Source organism: Gouania willdenowi, chromosome 6, assembly GCF_900634775.1.
Source record: "Gouania willdenowi chromosome 6, fGouWil2.1, whole genome shotgun sequence".
NCBI classification, from domain to species: Eukaryota; Metazoa; Chordata; class Actinopteri; order Blenniiformes; family Gobiesocidae; genus Gouania; species Gouania willdenowi.
The window spans coordinates 64887080-64906313 of NC_041049.1; the positions used below are offsets into that span (position 1 = coordinate 64887080).

The 19234-nt window shown below is 42.2% G+C and overlaps 2 protein-coding genes across 2 annotated transcripts; both read right to left on the reverse strand.

The window, feature by feature from the left end:
- Window positions 1–800: 800 nt before the first annotated feature.
- Window positions 801–1910, reverse strand: LOC114464285 (trace amine-associated receptor 13c-like). Its single transcript, XM_028448331.1, has 2 exons — window positions 1750–1910; window positions 801–1623 (listed from the first exon to the last, which is right to left on the reverse strand). The coding sequence occupies exons 1-2, from the start codon at window positions 1908–1910 to the stop codon at window positions 801–803; spliced, it is 984 nt and encodes a 327-aa protein (XP_028304132.1).
- Window positions 1911–8809: 6899 nt separating this feature from the next.
- LOC114464287 (trace amine-associated receptor 13c-like) lies at window positions 8810–9924 on the reverse strand. Its single transcript, XM_028448333.1, has 2 exons — window positions 9764–9924; window positions 8810–9632 (listed from the first exon to the last, which is right to left on the reverse strand). The coding sequence occupies exons 1-2, from the start codon at window positions 9922–9924 to the stop codon at window positions 8810–8812; spliced, it is 984 nt and encodes a 327-aa protein (XP_028304134.1).
- Window positions 9925–19234: the final 9310 nt, after the last annotated feature.

Sequence of the window (19234 nt, forward strand, 5' to 3'; positions counted from 1 at the left end):
TTTATATGAGACCATAGATAAATCTCCACACTGTGGACAATAAATGAATTAACTAACTAACTAACTAACTAACTAACATACTCTGAGAAGAACATACCAGTTGTTGTTGTTGTTGTTGTGGTTATATACTGTGCTCTGTTTGCTGTTTGTACAGTACCCCCTGCCCTATACAAAGACTGTGGCCTAAGTTTTTTTTGTAATTGGTAGACATTTGTTCATATACAAGCACTGCTATTTACTTTTCCAAAGATTACTTTATAACTACAATATGTAATAATTTGCAACAAGCCAGTGGAACATTTATTTATTTATTTTCCTTGTGTCACATTATTTCTATAGTGCATTATATTAAATCCTCACAGTTTCAAAGTTAAGACATCAAAAATAGACCAAACAGTGATGTGAGACTGCATGGCTCAGGCGTGAATTACTAGAAACACTCTCACATACAGGACCACAATGATGCTGAAAGGAATCATAAATATTTTCAAAAATAACTACATTATCAACGGTGCAGGAAGGAAATCCACCAGAAGGTTCCATTTTATATTTAAGCACCAGCAGAGAGCAGAAGAGGCCCAACAAATGAGAAGAGTAATATGTTCTTGTGCTCGACAACCAGTGATGTACATTAAAATATAGTTTTGTCCAACATTAGTGTAGAAAATAAAAGCTTAAATAAAATCACTTTTACTTACTTACAAATCATAATCTGTAAGATTGAAAATATGATTTATTCAGCAGAAAAATACATTTATCAAAAGTCTGTGAAGTGCTGCACAGGGTGTTTGTGACAGTGTCTATAATAATTTAGCATGGCGGGAGTTTGGCTGCAGCATTTTAAGTGTAACAATAAGCTTGACAGATTTTCTAAACCACGGGTAAAACATGGCATAAATTATGGGATTCAAACATGAGTTCAAGTACGCCAGCCAGAGGACAAAGGAAGAGGATGAGGTGCTCTCCTCTACGTCCTCACCTGAAAGAGATGGGGCATAATATGGACATATACATATTATAAACACAACTACAACAACACCCAGAATTTTGGCTGCTTTCATCTCTGACTTGTTCACCATCAAAGCCCTGGAGGGTTGATGTGTGGCAGCGGTGATGTGTGAGTGCATGGCCCGAGCCTGAGACACAGCAACCACAAACACTCTCATGTACAACACTATGATCACACAGATGGGGCCACTGAAGTTAATGACAAAATCCACAGTCACTGTGATGTAGCTGAGGACAACAACACACTCCCCCTGACAGGTTTTGTGCAGTTTGGACTCCCCAAAAAAGTCATTTAGGATGAAAGTGGTGTTATAGAGAAAAGAGCACAACCAACAGAGACAAATACACATCTCAGTTCTGCCCAGAGTGACTCTGCTGTGGTAATGCAAGGGTTCACACACAGCCAGATAACGGTCAATGGATATGAGCACCATGTTTCCCACAGATGAGGAGGTAATGACGAAGCCTGTGATGTAATAAAGAACACACATAACGTCACCCAGGAACCAGCAGGACTGAGCGGAAAGGATTTCAGTTGGCATCACCAGAAGGCCTACAAGAAAGTCTGACACAGCCAGGGAGAGTAAGAGGAGGTTGGTGGGGCTGTGGAGCTGCCTGTAGGATTGAAAGCATCATCAGATCACCAATGGCAACAGAAGAATCACTGATCCTTCCTTTATCACACAACATAATTACAGACATTAATGCAATATACACAATACTGAGTTAATGTGAGAATACTTGAAGTGTGAGATGGAGATGATGACCAGCAGGTTGAGAGCAGTGGTGAGCACGGAGACAAAGGAGAGAACAACCTGAAGGAGCACGTCTTCTGCCTGCAACATTGCAGGTTTTCTGCAGGAGGTGTTGAGGAGCTGTGGAAAGCAGAGCTGACCCTCCATCCTCGCTGAGAGGTGGGAAGGATCTGCTGAAGTTTTCCAGTTCTCCTGTGATAAATGTCAAGTACCTTCCTCTCTCACCAAAGTCCCTCCTCTTCCGGTCTCCCTTCACTTCATCCTCTGTACAATACTTCCTTTTACTTAACCCATGCCTGTTTCCTAATGACTGGTATACCTGTGGATCAAAAGTTAATGACTGATTTTCTTTTGCATATTATTTACAGGTGACTGTGCAGCTAGTCTGGATTAGAGTTTAGATCGGGCCCAAAAAATCCAGCCCGACCCGACCCATTAACTTTAATTGTAGGCCCGAGCCTGAAGCAAACCCGACATAAATTATTATATTATTGAACGTATTGCAGCCGGTAGATTAGTAGCGCTGTGCCTCGCACAGCGAGGGGGGAGAGAGGGGAGGGCGTGCACACACTTACCGCAGCCCAAAAGGTATTGTAATGGCGTTACTCGAGCCGTTATCACAGTTTTACAGGCTTTGATGGCGGTTGTAGTAACGAGCCAAAAATAAATGGACTTGATTTATATAGCACTTTATCACCACACTGAAGCAGTCTCAAAGCGCTTTACATATCAGCTCATTCACCCAATCACTCTCACATTCACACACCAGTGGGACAGGACTGCCATGCAAGGCGCTAGTCGACCACTGGGAGCAACTTAGGGTTCAGTGTCTTGCCCAAGGACACTTCGACACATAGTCAGGTACTGGGATCGAACCCCCAACCTCTCGATCAGAAGACGACCCTCTACCACCTGAGCCACAATCAAACATACAGAGAACCATCTTACACCATCATACACTCACACTACTGTGGGAACAGAATTGTTCCCTCTTTTCCCCACTTACGCCCGCCTGTTCCCCAGCCTCCCAGCCAACACAACAAAGACACACATTGGCAGAGAAAGCTGCACGTATCCATGATCCCTTCTCTGCCATGGGAAATCTCAGCATCAGTTAACTACTGAATACACACAAGTGGAACATAACCAGAACATAGAACCCAGTCCGTTACAGCATTGCAGACCAGAACGGGCGGCCCGTGCGTGGAGCGCAGACCTGACTGAAGCACGCAATCATATTAGTTCCCTGCGCTCCAGCAGCTAGTGAGGAATGAGCAAAATCAGTAAATAATATTCAGTGAATGTGAACGCTGAACAACAAAACGCAACACAACACCGTCATTATCCTGTCCCACTACTAGCAGAAATTACTTTATAAATGATGCCACAATATAGAAGTGTTTTTGGGTTTAATAAAAAATATTAATGTAATAGAGATTAAAAAAAAAAAAAAAAAAGTTAAAAATGAAGCCCGAGCCCGGCCCGACAGCTCAGAGGGAAAATGAGGCCCGAACTCGGGTCGGGCTCGGACCAAGAATCTAAACTCTAATCTGGATACTTGTGGGAAGAAAGAAGTGCAACAACTATCAACTCTGTTGGGGCCTCATTTATGACCATTTCACACACAAAAGGGGCCCGAAAAGATGCGCTATTATATTTTCCACGCAAAGTTTGTGATTTATAAAAACATACATGTACAGACTGGTTTGTTAACTGTGACCCTGGCATATGAACATTTTGTAAACGTGAGCAAATGACACCACCTGTGGTGAGGTGGTGAAGTGAAGCGAGGTGAATCTCATATGTTTAATGTCCACATTTATCATATTAAAATAAAGTAGGAGTGTTGCAATGGTTTAAACACAGCGCCATGACTACCTCTAACCAAGCAGAAGCATGGAAATTGAACTGCTGGATGAGCAACTGATGGATGCTGTTAGTTGTGAACTGCTACTGTCAGCTGAGGGGCTGGGCTGGCTTGATTTCTGTGCCTGCCTGAACTAATGTGATGCTCAATTTCAGTCAGGATTACTTTAGTCAAATTGTTTATTAACATGCATTTTAGATTTGGTGGGAAGACTCTGTTCTGGGATCTCTCTGCCCTACACAGCTGCGTGGAAAGCCTGTAGCGAAGGGAGCTCTTCCTTGCTCTTCCATGAGCTTGTGGAAAAGCATACGCAGAGGGAGTCAGAAAACCAGTCAGTATCTGGTGTGACCACCATTTGCCTGACATAGTGCAACATATCTACTTTGCATAGAGTTGATCAAGTTGTTGATTGTGGCCTGTGGGATGTTGGTTCACTCCTCTTCAATGGCTGTGTGAAGATGCTGGATATTGACAGGAACTGGAATAGGCTGATGTTTGAAAAGTGAAAACCGGGATTCATCAGTGAAGAGAACACCTCTCCAATGTGCCAGACGCCAACAAATGTGAGTTTTGGCCCACTCGAGTCAGGTCGAGACCCCGATGAGGACAACAAGCATGCAATGAGCTTCCTGAGACGGTTTCTGACAGCAGAAAATTTTTGGTTATGAAAACGGATTGTTGCAGCAGCTGTTCGGGTGGCTGGTCTCAGACGATCATGGAGGTGAACATGCTGGATGTGGAGGTCCTGGGCTGGTGTGGTTACACGTGGTCTTCGGTTGTGAGGCCGGTTGGATGTACTGCTAAATTCTCTGAAACGCCATTGGAGACGGCTTATGGTAGAGAAATAAACATTCGATTCACAGGCAACAGCTCTGGTGGACCATCCATCAGCATGACAATTGCACGCTTCCTCAGAACTTGTGACATCTATTCAATTAAATTTAATTCAACCATATTTATATAGCGCAAATTACAACAAAGTCATATATATATAATATATAATAAAATATAAAGTTCATAGTAAGAAAGAAAGAACCCTACAAGATCCACATGAACAAGCAAGACATCTGTGGCATTGTGCTTTGTGAATAAACTGAACCTTTTTAGAGTGGCCTTTTATTGTGGACAGCCTAAGGCACACCTGTGAAACGATCATGCTGTCTAATCACCATCTTGATATGCCACACCTGTGAGGTGGGATGGACTATCTCTGCACAGGAGAAGTGCTCACTAACAAAGATTTAGACAGATTTGTGAACAATATTTTGTGAGAAATAGGTATTTTCTGTACAGTAGTCCCTTGCTATATCGCGGTTCACCCTTTGCGGCTTCTGTGTTTCATGGATTTTTTTTACAGTGCAATTTTTGATAAATTTTTTTACAGCGTTGAACGCGCATTGTATTCTGCGTCCTGATTGGCTAATGCTACGTTCACCCACCAGTAACACATCCAACTCGTTGGGTTTCACTGCCTGCTGAAGCGAGAAGCTGTGTTCCTTTTTGTCCTCTCACAAACATAAACCACCAGTGAAAAAAGCCGGTGTGATTAGCGGCTAATGCAATCCTAGCTCAGTGCTACAGAGATAACTTTTACCTGCTTCTAAATTTTATGTTTTAAAATCTACAAAGGTTTGAACTTTGAAAGTGTCTAAACAAGAGAGAAATATTAATTCCTGTTTGAGCAAAGTGTATAAAGTGTGTGGTGAGGGGTTTTACAGCCTTAAAACATGTATAATAATTGTAAAAAATAAAGCTGACTACTTCGCGGAATTTGCCTATTGTGGGTTATTTTTAGAATGTAACCCCCGCGATAAACGAGGGACTGCTGCATATAGAAAATGTTTTAGATCTTTGAATTCAGCTCATGAAAATATGTATATATACAGTCTATCATTGTCGATGGAGGCATAATGTGAAGAAAATTGAGCAGAAGGGATTAAACTTAATAATGTGAGTTTAGCTATTATGGGGAGCAGATAAATTGATAATTAGGATTTTTTTTTTTTTTATTCCCTTGAATTCATGTTGGGTGTGGGATACATATGTATGTGTATATACGTATATATGCATATGTGTGTATCCACAAAATGAAGAGTCCGTCCCTAAGACTGCTCTACTGTAAAGTGCCTTGAGATACCATTGGTTATGATTTGGCGCTATACAAATAAAGATTGATTGATTGATTGATAGTACACTTTGGATTGCTATGCCTACCGGATTAATACGTGTTGATGAAAAGGGACATTTCTCATAAGGACCGATCATGAATCCTTTCCTTACCTCTTTGTCTAGTAAAGCATCAGCTGTCTCAGTTTGAGGTTTAGGCAGTCCAATGAGTGGAGAAATTCAGCTGCAAAGTGGCAGGTGGAGGAGTCAACTTGGATAATCATGTCATGTCACCAAGTATTATCAAGTTTGCAGGTGTTGTACAGAGTGTAGTGAGAAGGTTTTGTAGCTCAGGGATTAAGGCTAAATTTGGTTTATGAGGCCGATAGATGAGGAGTATTATCGTGGTGAGAGGGAGTTTGCATTAAATGAAAGTCATTTAAATGAGGACAGTTGGGGAAGTGGCACAGGGGAGAGTTTCAGATCATTGGAGTAGGTCGCAAGGTCACGCCCATGACAACCAGTGCTACTGGCTTTCTCCAAATATCCAAAGCCAGGTGGACAGGCCTCATTTAGGGTGGAATAGATTTTACAAACACTGGTGGAAGTTAGAGTTTGAAAGGATTCTACCTTCAATGGTGTATTGGGGTTTTCTTTGATGGAGAAGCAGCACACAGACTGCGCCAGCGTCCCCTCCACCCCCCTGAAGTCAGTAATTGTTTTATTATGATTTTAAATTGATTGGATGGTGTTTGTACAGGGTGGGTGTTTTATTTTATCATCATCATTTATTCATTCATCTTTTACCTTTTTCATTACACACAGAATAAGCTAAATTCAAACAAATTCTTGATATGCATTAAAAGCGCTAACTGTTCATATTTCCCATTGTACTTAACCTGCAAGCTGACTGCATTCCTTTAGTGCCTGTTCTTATAATAAAACAGCCAATTTTAATCTTAAGGGCTCAAACATTAATATATTTTATTCTCTTCACTTCACTTCAGGAAGAACCCAGCCCCCCTCACCCCCCTCACCCTGGGAGACTCTACAGTGAGCTCTGTGGAGTACTTCTGCTTCCTGGGGACCATCATCACTCAGGACCTCAAGTGGGAGCTGAACATCAGCTCCCTTATCAAAAAAGCTCAGCAGAGGATGTACTTTCTGCGGCAGCTGAAGAAGTTCAGTCTGCCAACAAAGATGATGGTGAACTTCTACAGCTCCATCATCCAGTCCATCCTCTGCTCCTCCATCACCATCTGGTACGCTGCAGCTACGGCCAAGGACAAGGCCAGACTGCAGCGTATCATCCACTCTGCAGAGAAGGTCATCGGCTGCAATCTGCCCTCCCTCCAGGACCTGTACGCCTCCAGGATTTTGAGGCGTGCAGGAAAGATTGTGGCCGACCCCTCCCACCCCGGTCATAAACTGTTTCAATCTCTCCCTTCTGGTAGGAGGTTTCGGTCCATCAGGACCAGAACCTCCAGACACAAAAACAGCTTCTTTCCCTCTGCCACCATCCACATGAACACACCCCAAGTCACCCACTGAACCCCCCCCCCCCCACCCGATCACCACCTCCACCAGCTTGATACCATGCTGCACTGTATATATATATTTATATTTATATTTATCCTATTTATCCTATTTATCCTTTATTCTCTATCTATCCTTTATTTATCCCTCATCCTTTATATTTATCATTATTATTATTATTATTGTTGCTGGGTTGTTCTTTGTTGTTTTGTTTTTATTTCTTTCTTTTATTTCTTTTTGTTGCTTGTTTTGTGCACCAACCACCAAGTCAAATTCCTTGTACTGTCCTCAAAACTGTACATGGCAAATAAAACATTTCTGATTCTGATTCTGATTCTAGAACTCACATTTACCAGGGCTATACTGACAGAGCCTGACTAGCACAGACTGAGGTAAAAATGTTTTTTTTTATTACCGGTACTATTCATTGTAACTGCGGAGATACATTTTACTTTTCAATGAAACGTGTTAGATAGGTCAGAGGTGTCTTTCATTTTCAAAATATTTGTTTAGTGTTTTGCTTATCTTTTTTTTTCCCGAGTGAAATGACATTAACCTCTGAGAATCCCCTGCTTTACTTTAAATGCTTATACCCCTTTTTACTGTTTTTTTCCAAAAAGTAACTTTGTACTTTATTCTGCATTAACAAGCGCCACATTTTAGCATTTATTGATTTTAAAAGGTATCCAAATCTGCTCTTACACAAACAAGATGTGGCCTCAGAGTTTTGTGTAATAGGTGCACATTTGTTCATATAAAAGCACTGCTGTTTACTTCTCCAAAGGTAACTTTATTACTACAATATGTAATATGTAATATTTTGCAACCAGTCTGTGGTACATATTTTTTTTGGCCTTGTGTCACATTATTTTTTATAGTGCATGATATTAAATTCTCACAGTTTCAGAGTCAAGACGTCAAATATAGACAAAACAGTGATGTGAGACTGCATGGCTCAGGCCTGAGTTACTAGAAATACTCTTGCATACAGATTTACAATGATGCTTATAGGAATCATAAACATGTTGAAAAATAACTACATCATCCATGGTGCAGGAATGAAATCCACCTGAATGTTCCATGTTATTTTTAAGCATCACAGTATAGCAGAGAGCTGAAGAGGCCCAACAAAAGAGAAGAGTGATATGTGCTTTGTTTGCAGTGAGACCCGTGAGTTTTTTTTTTCTCTTGGACAACCAGTGATGTACATTAAAATAGTTTTGTTCAATATTAGTCATGTTTAGTGCAGAAAAAGAAGAGCTTGAATAAAATCACCAATGTTTCACCACTTTTTTTTTTTTTTTTACTTACCTACAAATCATAATCTGTAAGGTTGTATTCAGCAGAATAAAAATACATCTGTCAATAATCTTATCACACATTCAGGAGTTCTCTGTTATTTCAAGTCATGACACAAGACCATAAAATAAGATCCAACTTTGTGTAATCCTTGCAATTTGCCATAACATATCTTTGCTGATGACAAAGTATTATTGACTGAGGGGTGAAGTGCTGCACAGGGTGTTTGTGACAGTGTCTATAATAATTTAGCATGGCGGGAGTTTGGCTGCAGCATTTTAAGTGTAACAATAAGCTTGACAGATTTTCTAAACCACGGGTAAAACATGGCATAAATGATGGGATTCAAACATGAGTTCAAGTACACCAGCCAGACGTTAAATGGAGAGGATGAGGTGCTCTCCTCTACGTCCTCACCTGAAAGAGATGGGGCATAATATGGACATATACATATTATAAACACAACTACAACAACACCCAGAATTTTGGCTGCTTTCATCTCTGACTTGTTCACCATCAAAGCCCTGGAGGGTTGATGTGTGGCAGCGGTGATGTGTGAGTGCATTGCCCGAGCCTGAGACACAGCCACCACAAACACTCTCATGTACAACACTATGATCACACAGATGGGGCCAATGAAGTTAATGACAAAATCCACAGTCAATGTCATGTAGCTGAGGACAACGACACACTCCCCCCAACAGGCTTTGTGCAGTTTGGACTCCCCAAAAAAGTCATTTAGGATTAAAGTAGTGTTATAGATAAAAGAGCACAACCAACAGAGACAGATACACATAACAGTTCTGCCCAGAGTGACTCTGCTGTGGTAATGCAAGGGTTCACACACAGCCAGATAACGGTCAATGGATATGAGCACCATGTTTCCCACAGATGAGGAGGTAATGACGAATTCATTGATGTAATAAAGAACACACATAACGTCACCCAGGAACCAGCAGGACTGAGTGGAAGTTATTTCAGCCGGCATCAGCAGAAGGCCTACAAGAAAGTCTGACACAGCCAGGGAGAGTAAGAGGAGGTTGGTGGGGCTGTGGAGCTGCCTGTAGGATTGAAAACATCATCAGATCACCAATGGCAACAGAAGAAACACTGATCCTTTCTTCATCACACAACACAAAGCAATCACAGACGTCACTGAAAAATACAAATTACTGAGTTAACATGAGAATACTTGAAGTGTGAGATGGAGATGATGACCAGCAGGTTGAGAGCAGTGGTGAGCACGGAGACGAGGGAGAGAACAACCTGAAGGAGCACGTCTTTTGCCTGTGGTGTCGCAGGCTTTGTGCAGGAGGTGTTGAGGAGCTGTGGAAAGCAGAGCTGACCCTCCATCCTCGCTGAGAGGAGGGAAGGATCTGCTGAAGTTTCTCAGTGGTCCTGTAATAAATGTCAAGTGTCTTCTGTGGACCTTCCTCTTTCTCACCAAAGTTCCTCCTCTTCCTGTCTCCCTTCAGTACTTCCTTTTCCTTAATCCATGCCTGTTTCCTAATGCCTGGTATACCTGTGGATCAAAAGTCAATGACCAATTTTCTTTTACATATTACGTCACAGGAGACCATGCAGCTAATCTGGATACTTGTGGGAAGAGAGACGTGAAACAACTATCCTCTCAGCTGGGGCCTCATTTATGACCATTGCACACACAAAATGGGCCCAGAAAGATGCACATTGTTTTTTTGTTACATGCAAAGTTTGTGATTTATAAAAATAAACGTGTGCAGAACGGTTTGTTAACTGTGACCCTGGCACATGAACATTTTGTAAACGTGAGGAATTGACAGCACCTGTGGTGAGGTGGTGATGTAAAGTTGGCCCTTTAATTAGTGTTTAAAATCCTCATGTTAGCCTACAAAGCTCTACATGATCAAGCTCCTGTGTATCTTAGAGACCTGTTATAGCCCTATTGCCCAGGCAGAACATTCTGCTCTCAGTCTGCTGGTCTTCTGGAAGTTCCTAAAGTGTCTAGAAGTAGAACAGGAGGCAGAGCATTCAGCTACCAGGCTCCTTGCCTTTGGAACCAGCTCCCAGTCTTAATACGGGAGGCTGCTCCCCTCTCCACCTTTAAGGCTAAACTCAAAGCCTGCTTATTTGCTATAACGTATACCATATAATAGCATTAACCTAACCACTAGGAACAAAGCCGTAAATCTAAAAATAGGAACTAAAACTAAGATTATATAATAGAACACCAACATTATACAGCCAGGTACAGAGAGTCGAAGTACACGTTTGAAAAGGAGGTGAGAAGAGCCAAACGTTTGTACTCAGAGAAGTTACAACATCAGTTCTCTGCAAATGACTCGGCTTCTGTCTGGAGAGGGCTCAGGCAAATTACAAACTACAAGCCCAGAGCCCCTGCTGCTGCTAACGACCTCTGCCTGGCCAACAGTCTGAATAACTTCTATTGTAGATTTGACAGACAATGGGACAGACCTGACTCCAACCCTCCTCACACCTCTGACCAGCCTCACTCCAACACCTTCACCCCCCACATCAAAGCTACAGTTTCACCCCAGCTGCCTACAGAGGCTCTCTCCCCTATCTTCCCCCCCTCCTCCCCCCCTCCTACAGAGACACCTTTCTCCATCAAAGAGAGAGATGTGAATAGACTTTTCAGGAGACAAAACCCCCGTAAGGCTTGTGGACCGGACTCTGTCTCTCCCTCTACCTTAAAGCACTGTGCTGATCAGCTGTCTCCAGTGTTCACAGACATTTTTAACACCTCACTGGAGACATGCACCGTACCAGCCTGTTTTAAGGCCTCCACCATCGTTCCTGTCCCTAAAAAGCTGAGGATCACAGGACTTAATGACTACAGACCCATCGCTCTGACATCTGTGGTCATGAAGTCCTTTGAACGCCTCATGCTCTCCCACATCAAGGACATCACCGACCCCCACCTGGACCCCCTGCAGTTTGCCTATAGATCCAACAGGTCCGTAGACGATGCTGTAAACCTGGCTCTCCACTTCATCCTCCAGCACCTGGACTCCCCAGGCTCCTATGCCAGGATCCTGTTTGTGGACTGCACTGTATATATATATTTATATTAATCCTATTTATCCTTTATTCTCTATCTATCCTTTATTTATCCCTCATCCTTTATATTTCTCATTATTATTATTATTATTATTGTTGCTGGGTTGTTCTTTGTTGTTTTGTTTTTATTTCTTTTTGTTGTTTGTTTTGTGCACCAACCACCAAGTCAAATTCCTTGTACTGTCCTTAAAACTGTACATGGCCAATAAAACATTTCTGATTCTGATTCTGATTCTGATTATACTCAAACACAATCCACCATCTACACATAGCTCTCATGGGCTGCAATGGGTTGATGTCCAGTCAGACACAGTTCTGCCAGGTTGTAGACAACCCCTCACTTCTATCTCTTGTTGCATAACCCATCATACTGCTCACACTGCACACCATTTACAGTGATGTCTACCCCATATATCATTACGCGCAACCAGTACAAGACGAAACCTTGTTTATAGTGGTAGCATTTCAGAGCATGGAGGATGTCAACCAAACCACTAGGTCTGTGCCTTCTCCTCGCCCTCTGAGGGCTCTCTTTTTTGTTTCAGGTGTGATGGACTGATCAATGGTTTGCAGCTCAACTTGTCTGGGACACTTGGATGGACTATCCTTCTATTCTATTGTATTTGCCCTTCTGTTCACTAACCCCAACCAGTCGAAGTGGATGGCTGCCACCTCTGAACCTGGTTCCGCTTAAGATTTCTTCCTATAAACAGGAGGGAGTTTTTTTTCTTACAATGGACTATATTTTGTTAGGCGCTTTGAGATGACTTTGTTGTAATTTGCACTATATAAATAAAGTTGAATTAAACTGAATAGATTTATCTCATATGTTTAATGTCCTCATCATATGAAAATAAAGTAGGAGTGTTGCAGTGGTTTAAACCCAGCACCATTACAACCTCTAACCAATGGGAAACATGGAACGTGAACAGCTGGATGAGCAACTGAATTAGGGGATGGATGCTGTCAGTTGTTAACTACTACTGTCAGCTGATGGGAATGGGCTAGCTTGACTTCTGTACCTGCCTGAACTAACGTGACGCTCAATTGCAGTCAGCACCACTTTAGTCAAATTGCTTATTAGCATGCATTTTAGATCTGGCGGCAAGGCTCTGTTCTAGGACATCTCTGCATAAGCATAAGCAGAGTGGTCAGCAGGACCCCCAACCTTACAGCCATTCCTTTCATGTGCTTGCATGAAAGTGCGGCCCTAAGCAGGGAGAGCGGTCAGCATGACCCCCAAAAAAACTATTATAGAGATATTGTCTCTTTCATGCGCTTGCATGAAAGAGACAACATGTACCATCGTAGAACAAAACAACAAGGAAAGAACATGGAGTCGATGAGCTTCCAGCAAGAAATAAAAATCGCCAAAATGAAGAGGTCAACCCAACCCCCACATCTCAGGACCCACCTGCTTCACCCCAAAATTCACCTACTTCCACCTCATCCAGCTTCTCTCCTACCCCTGCCTTCTTGGATTTAACTGCCCAGATGAACGAGCTGGTTCTGGCTGGCACAAGACTGACACCCCCCTTTACCCCACCATGGTCCCATCTTATCTCCTCTAAAGAACCAATCTGCACCACCCATCCCTCCTCGACGATACCAGGCCCAGGATCACTCTTCTCCTCAGGCCAGCTGTGTTCATCTTAGAGCGACACAGGTCTGATGTATGCTGGGTCCAGACTGCAATAGCTCTATTTTTAGGAACAACCAGAAAAAGTCAGGGCCCTATGGAGTTAATGCAGCTTCTTTAATTCCTGTGGTGACAGGTAACACAGGTAAAATTGTGAAATTAAAGAAAAGCAAAAAGCTTTATAGAGATAAAAATTTGACTCGTATAACATGTCATCCAAAAAGTCCACCAGTGTCTCCAGTAAAGTTTTTAAAACTAGCTCTTCTTAATGTTCGATCTCTTGTTAACAAGTCACTAATAATTAATGATATTATTTTGACACATCACTTGGACTTTTTATTTCTTAATGAAACGTGGTTGAATGATGGTATCAGTAATACTATTCTCAATGAAAGTTCACCACAAGACTTTATTTATTTAAATAAGTGTCATACTTGCAGGAAAGGTGGTGGAGTTGCTGCCATTTTTAAATCAATATTTCAGTGCAAAGAAATAATATTTGGGGATTTTATCTCCTTTGAATATATGTCATTCTTACTGAAGGGTGATTCAAGAGTTCTGTTTTTAGTCGTTTATAGACCCCCAAAATATTCTGGAGAATTCATGGATGAGTTTGCTGAACTGCTGTCAGTTGTATGCACTGAATACAACTTTTTAATAATAACAGGTGACTTAAATATTCATGTAGACAATAACATGGACAATACTGCCAAAGAACTGTATGCTTTAATGGATACTTTTGGTTTTACACAACATGTGACTGGTCCGACACACACTCAAGGTCACACTTTGGATCTGGTTATCTCTAAAGGTGTCGATATCTCTGCTGTTGATGTAAGAGACTTAGCTCTATTTGATCATTTCTGTGTCTTTTTTGACCTAGAGACTGTAACATCTGTTCCCCCTAGTTATGTGTGTTTAAAGAAAAGGTACATAAATGAGAACACAAGTGCACAGTTTATGGAAGCCATAGCAATGACCAACACTGAGTGCTGAGACAGTTGATGATCTTCTGGATGAGTATAATAGAAAAGTCTGTAATGTCATAGATGTGGTGGCTCCAATCAAAACTAAGAGAAAACCAATCACACAGAAAACACCTTGGAGGAGGACTGAGATAATGCAGAATTTGAAATCTGACTGTAGAAGAGCTGAGCGTAAATGGAGATCAACAAAACTCCAAATTCATCTCTAACTGTACAAAATAAGTCTGCGAAAATTCAATGATGGCTTGTTCAAAGCAAGGCAGCAATACTTTTCTGAAATTATTGCCAAAAATGTCAAAAACTCTCGCACGTTGTTTTCTGTAATTGAAAAGCTCACAACCCCCTCAGATCAGATAGCCCCTGAATTACTGTCAGCTGGAAAATGCAATGAATTTGCTGTATATTTCAATGAAAAAATACAATCAATAAGATCAAACATCAGAACAAACCAGCAAAATCACAAAAAGCTTGAACAGCTTCAACCACTGAGGGATGAGTCAACTACAATGTTAGAGTTTATTACAGTGAACCCAAAAACAATAGAGGGTGCTGACGTGGTGACGTATCGATCATTTCCTGTTTACACTCTACCGCTGCTTGCAGCGCTCTACTACTGTGTTCTGCTAACTCTAATCAAACTTGTTGTCATTGATATTTTAGCCTTGAAAACACTTGTTTTAATTTTTTACCGTAGAGTTAAACGTACGAAGGTTAAGTAAAAAGCAATCTCGCCTCTTATAGGCAGTGTAATCTCCTTTAAACTTCCTTTTGTCCTTAGCTTAACTTAGCTTAAATTTAGCACCTATGGCTTCTCTCTCCTCCCCTCCGCTCTCCTGCCCGGTGTGTCAGATGTTTAGTTACTCCTCGTCCTCCTTTAGGGACAATGGTAGTTGCATAAAGTGTAGCGTACTGTTAGATATGGAGGCGAGGATCAACAATCTGGAGAAGCGGTTCCGCACCCCTGATACCAAAACCGAAGCTAGCAAGCAGGACCTAGCCGGTGCTGACCGTGCTAGCTCTAGCTTAGCCTCCCCCCCGGCCAGCAATGAGTGGGTTACTGTCCGTGGTAAGCATAGTCGAAGGTCAAAAAGCCGCTCGGGACACCACCATGTTCACGTCTCAAACAGGTTCTCCCCCCTCCGTGAGGACAACACACTCACCGGGGAACAAACTCTGATAATTGGCGACTCCATAGTGAGAAACGTGAAGCTAGCGAAGTCAGCGGGCATCGTGAGGTGCATCCCAGGGGCCAGAGCGGGCGACATAGAATCAAATCTAAAGTTGCTGGCAAAGAGTAATCGTAAGTTTGAGAGGATAGTCCTCCATGTCGGCACTAATGACTCCCGACGTCGTCAGTCGGAAGCAACCAAAGTGAACATTGAATCAGTTTGTGCTTATGCTAAAACAATGTCGGACTCCGTCATTTTCTCTGGTCCCTTACCAAATCTGACCAGTGATGACATGTATAGCCGCATGTCATCATTTAACCGCTGGCTATCGAGGTGGTGTCCAGAAAACGAGGTGGGCTTCATTGATAATTGGAGATCCTTCTGGGGAAAACCGAACCTGATAGGAATAGATGGAATCCATCCTACTTTGGAGGGAGCTTCCCTACTATCAGAAAACATGGCACAGTCACTGTTATGACATCTCATGAATGAGACCATGTTACAGAGGGGGAGTCCTCCACGCCCCTCTGCGCTTGCCTTAGGACAGTTTCCCTCCCATTGCTATTATGATAGCTGTGTTCATCGCCATGGCAACTGTTGTGATGGTGGTGAATATTATTTTATGAAAAACGGTGTCTGTCCCTCGACCCATATTTCACAATGATTTTAACATAAAATCAAATAAAAGAGCTATCAATTATAAAAATCTGAAAAAAATTAAAATCTCAAATCTAGAAACACCAAAACATAAAACCATTGGATGTGCTCTATTAAATATTAGATCACTGAGATCCAAATCTCTACTAGTAAATGACCTTATCTCAGAAAATAACTTTGATTTATTCTGTTTAACTGAAACATCATGGCTCAGAAAGATCAGGAGAAACTGGTCCATGCTTTTATATCCAGCAGACTGGACTATTGTAATGGTCTTCTGGCAGGAATCCCCCAAAAGAGCATCAAACAGCTACAGCTGGTTCAGAACGCGGCAGCTCGGGTCTTAACCATAACAAAGAGGTCAGAACACATTAGTCCAGTTTTAAAGTCTTTACACTGGCTCCCAGTCAGCCTCAGAATAGACTTTAAAGTTCTGCTGCTGGTGTATAAATCTGTGAATGGGTTTGGTCCAGAATACATCAGTGACATGTTAGTCAGGTATGAACCCAGCAGGTCTCTCAGATCTATGGACACAGGTCAGATAGTGGAGCCCAGAGCTCACAGTAAACATGGTGATGCTGTTTTTAGTTGTTATGATGCAAAGAAGTGGAACAAACTGCCAGCAGAGCTGAAGTCAGCATCCAATGTGAACATTTTTAAATCAAAGTTAAAGGCACTTTTTTTCTCTACTGCATATGATTGAGAGAGAGATTTTGTCATGTTGTTGATGTCATGATGATTTTACTGATGATTTTAATTGATTTTACTGATGATTTTAAATGTTCTTATTGATTTTAAACAATTGAATGTTTTATCATGTAAAGCACATTGAGTTGCCTTGAGTATGAAATGCGCTATACAAATAAATTTGCCTTGCCTTGCATGGAAAAGCCAGTAGAAACATAACTGAAAATAAATATATATATATATACTGTACATAGATAATGAATAGATAAATTAATGATTATTAAATAAGCTTAGACATATATATATATATATAAAAAAAAAAAAAACTAAAACTCTTCCTCACCCTCCGCGGGCGGTCTTTTTTTTCCTCCAAGCTCGGGTCCTCTACCAGAGGCCTGGGAGCTTGAGGGTTCTGCGCAGTATCTTTGCTGTTCCTAGAACTGCACTTTTCTGGACCGAGATGTCTGATGTATTTCCTGGGATCTGCTGGAGCCACTCCTCCAGTTTGGGGGTCACTGCCCCAAGTGCCCCAATGACCACGGGCACTACTGATGTCTTCACCCTCCAGGTTTTCTCCAACTCTTCTCTGAGCCCCTGGTATTTCTCTAGTTTTTCGTGTTCCTTTTCCTGATGTTGAAGTCGCTTGGTATTGCTATGTCGACCACAACGGCTTTCCTCTGCTCTTTGTCCACCACCACAATGTCTGGTTGGTTCGCCATTACCATTCTGTCCGTCTGTATCTGGAAGTCCCACAGGATCTTGGCTCGGTCATTCTCTACCACCTTTGGAGGTGTTTCCCACTTTGACCTTGGGGTTTCCTGCACATACTCTGCACAGATGTTCCTGTACACTATACCAGTTACTTGGTTATGGCGCTCCATGTAAGAGTGCCTCTGTGCTGTCCTTTAGTCTAGCCATTGGTAGGATTTCTTGATATCCGCCACTTCAGTTATGTTTCGGTGGTACATCCCGTGTAGGGGCTTGTCCTCCCATGATGGAACCTCCAGCACTGTTACGGCCCTCGCCGTTACTTAGTGTTTAGTTTGTGTTCTTGTTGTTTGTTTGCTGCCTGGGGTGTGTTTCTGTAACAGAGTGGGATGTCCTTTCAACGGAACAGCTTTGATGATGCTCTCCAGGATTGGCTGCCAGCAGGAGGAGTGGTGGGCAACCCTGATTGGCTGAGGAGGATTACACCACTTTTGAAAAAACCAGCGCAACTGTCAGTCGAGGTTCACCAACCTTGGCAGCAGCAGCATCTTTGTTCGCCTATAAACTCTGTCTCCGAATTCGTTTGTTAAGCTTGGTATCTTTATTATATAGTGCACTTTATTTTTGCCTTCTCTTATATTCTGAGTTCCTGCGTTTTGTGCAGTTTTTTCGTTGTTTGCCATATTCTTGTTTATTGTATGTTTTACCTGCGGGGCAGGCCTCTTTTTGTGAAAGAATAAATTTGTGTTAATTGTGGAACCCGTTGTCGGTGGTTTTTGGAGACCGAGTTTTATTTTTCGATTACGTTTTTATGTTGCGTCCTGGAGCTCCTAGACTGGGGCGTAACAAGCACCTCATCTTCTGTTCCCCATTGTCTGAGACATTCACTGAGCACATCATCTGTTGGAGCCTTGTCCTTGATGTACTTATGGATCTTGGATGTTTCATCCTGGATAGTGGCTCTCACACTCACTAGTCCTCGGCCTCCTTCCTTCCGGCTAGCGTACAGTTTCAGAGTGCTGGATTTGGGGTGGAACCCTCCGTGCATGGTTAGGAGCTTTCGCCTCTTAACATCTGTGGTCTGTATCTCATCCTTTGGCCAGCTTATTATTCCTGCAGGGTATCTGCATAGCGTAGCTGTTTATTGCCCGGGACTTGTTCTTGCCATTGAGCTGGCTTTTTAGGACCTGCCGTACTCGTTTCCTTGTCACCTCTTTGAGGTTGCCATTTGCTTGTGGGATTCCGAGGTACTTGTAACTGTCCTCAATGTCTGGTATTGTTCCTTCTGGGAGTGAGACCCCTTCTGTGTGGACTACCTTCCCTCTCTTAGTCACCATCCGACCACACTTCTTTAGTCCGAATGACATCCCAATGTCTGCACTGTATATCCGGGTGGTATGGATCAGTGAGTCAATGTCTCGCTCATTCTTAGCGTACAGCTTGATGTCATCCATGTAAAGGAGGTGACTGATGGTGGCCCCCTTCCTGAGTCGGTATCCATAGCCAGTCTTGTTGATTATATATATATATATATATATATATATACAGTATTTAATTATTGACTGAGGCATAATGCTTTGTGTTAGGGGGAGCGGATAAATTGATAATGAGGCTTCTTTTTTTTCTTTCTTTAGCTCTTTGTCTAGTAAAGCATCAGCTGTCTCAGTTTGAGGTTTAAGCAGTCTATTGAGTGGAGAAATTCAGCTGTAATGTGGCAGGTGGAAGAGTCGACGTGGATATTCACGTCACCAAGTATT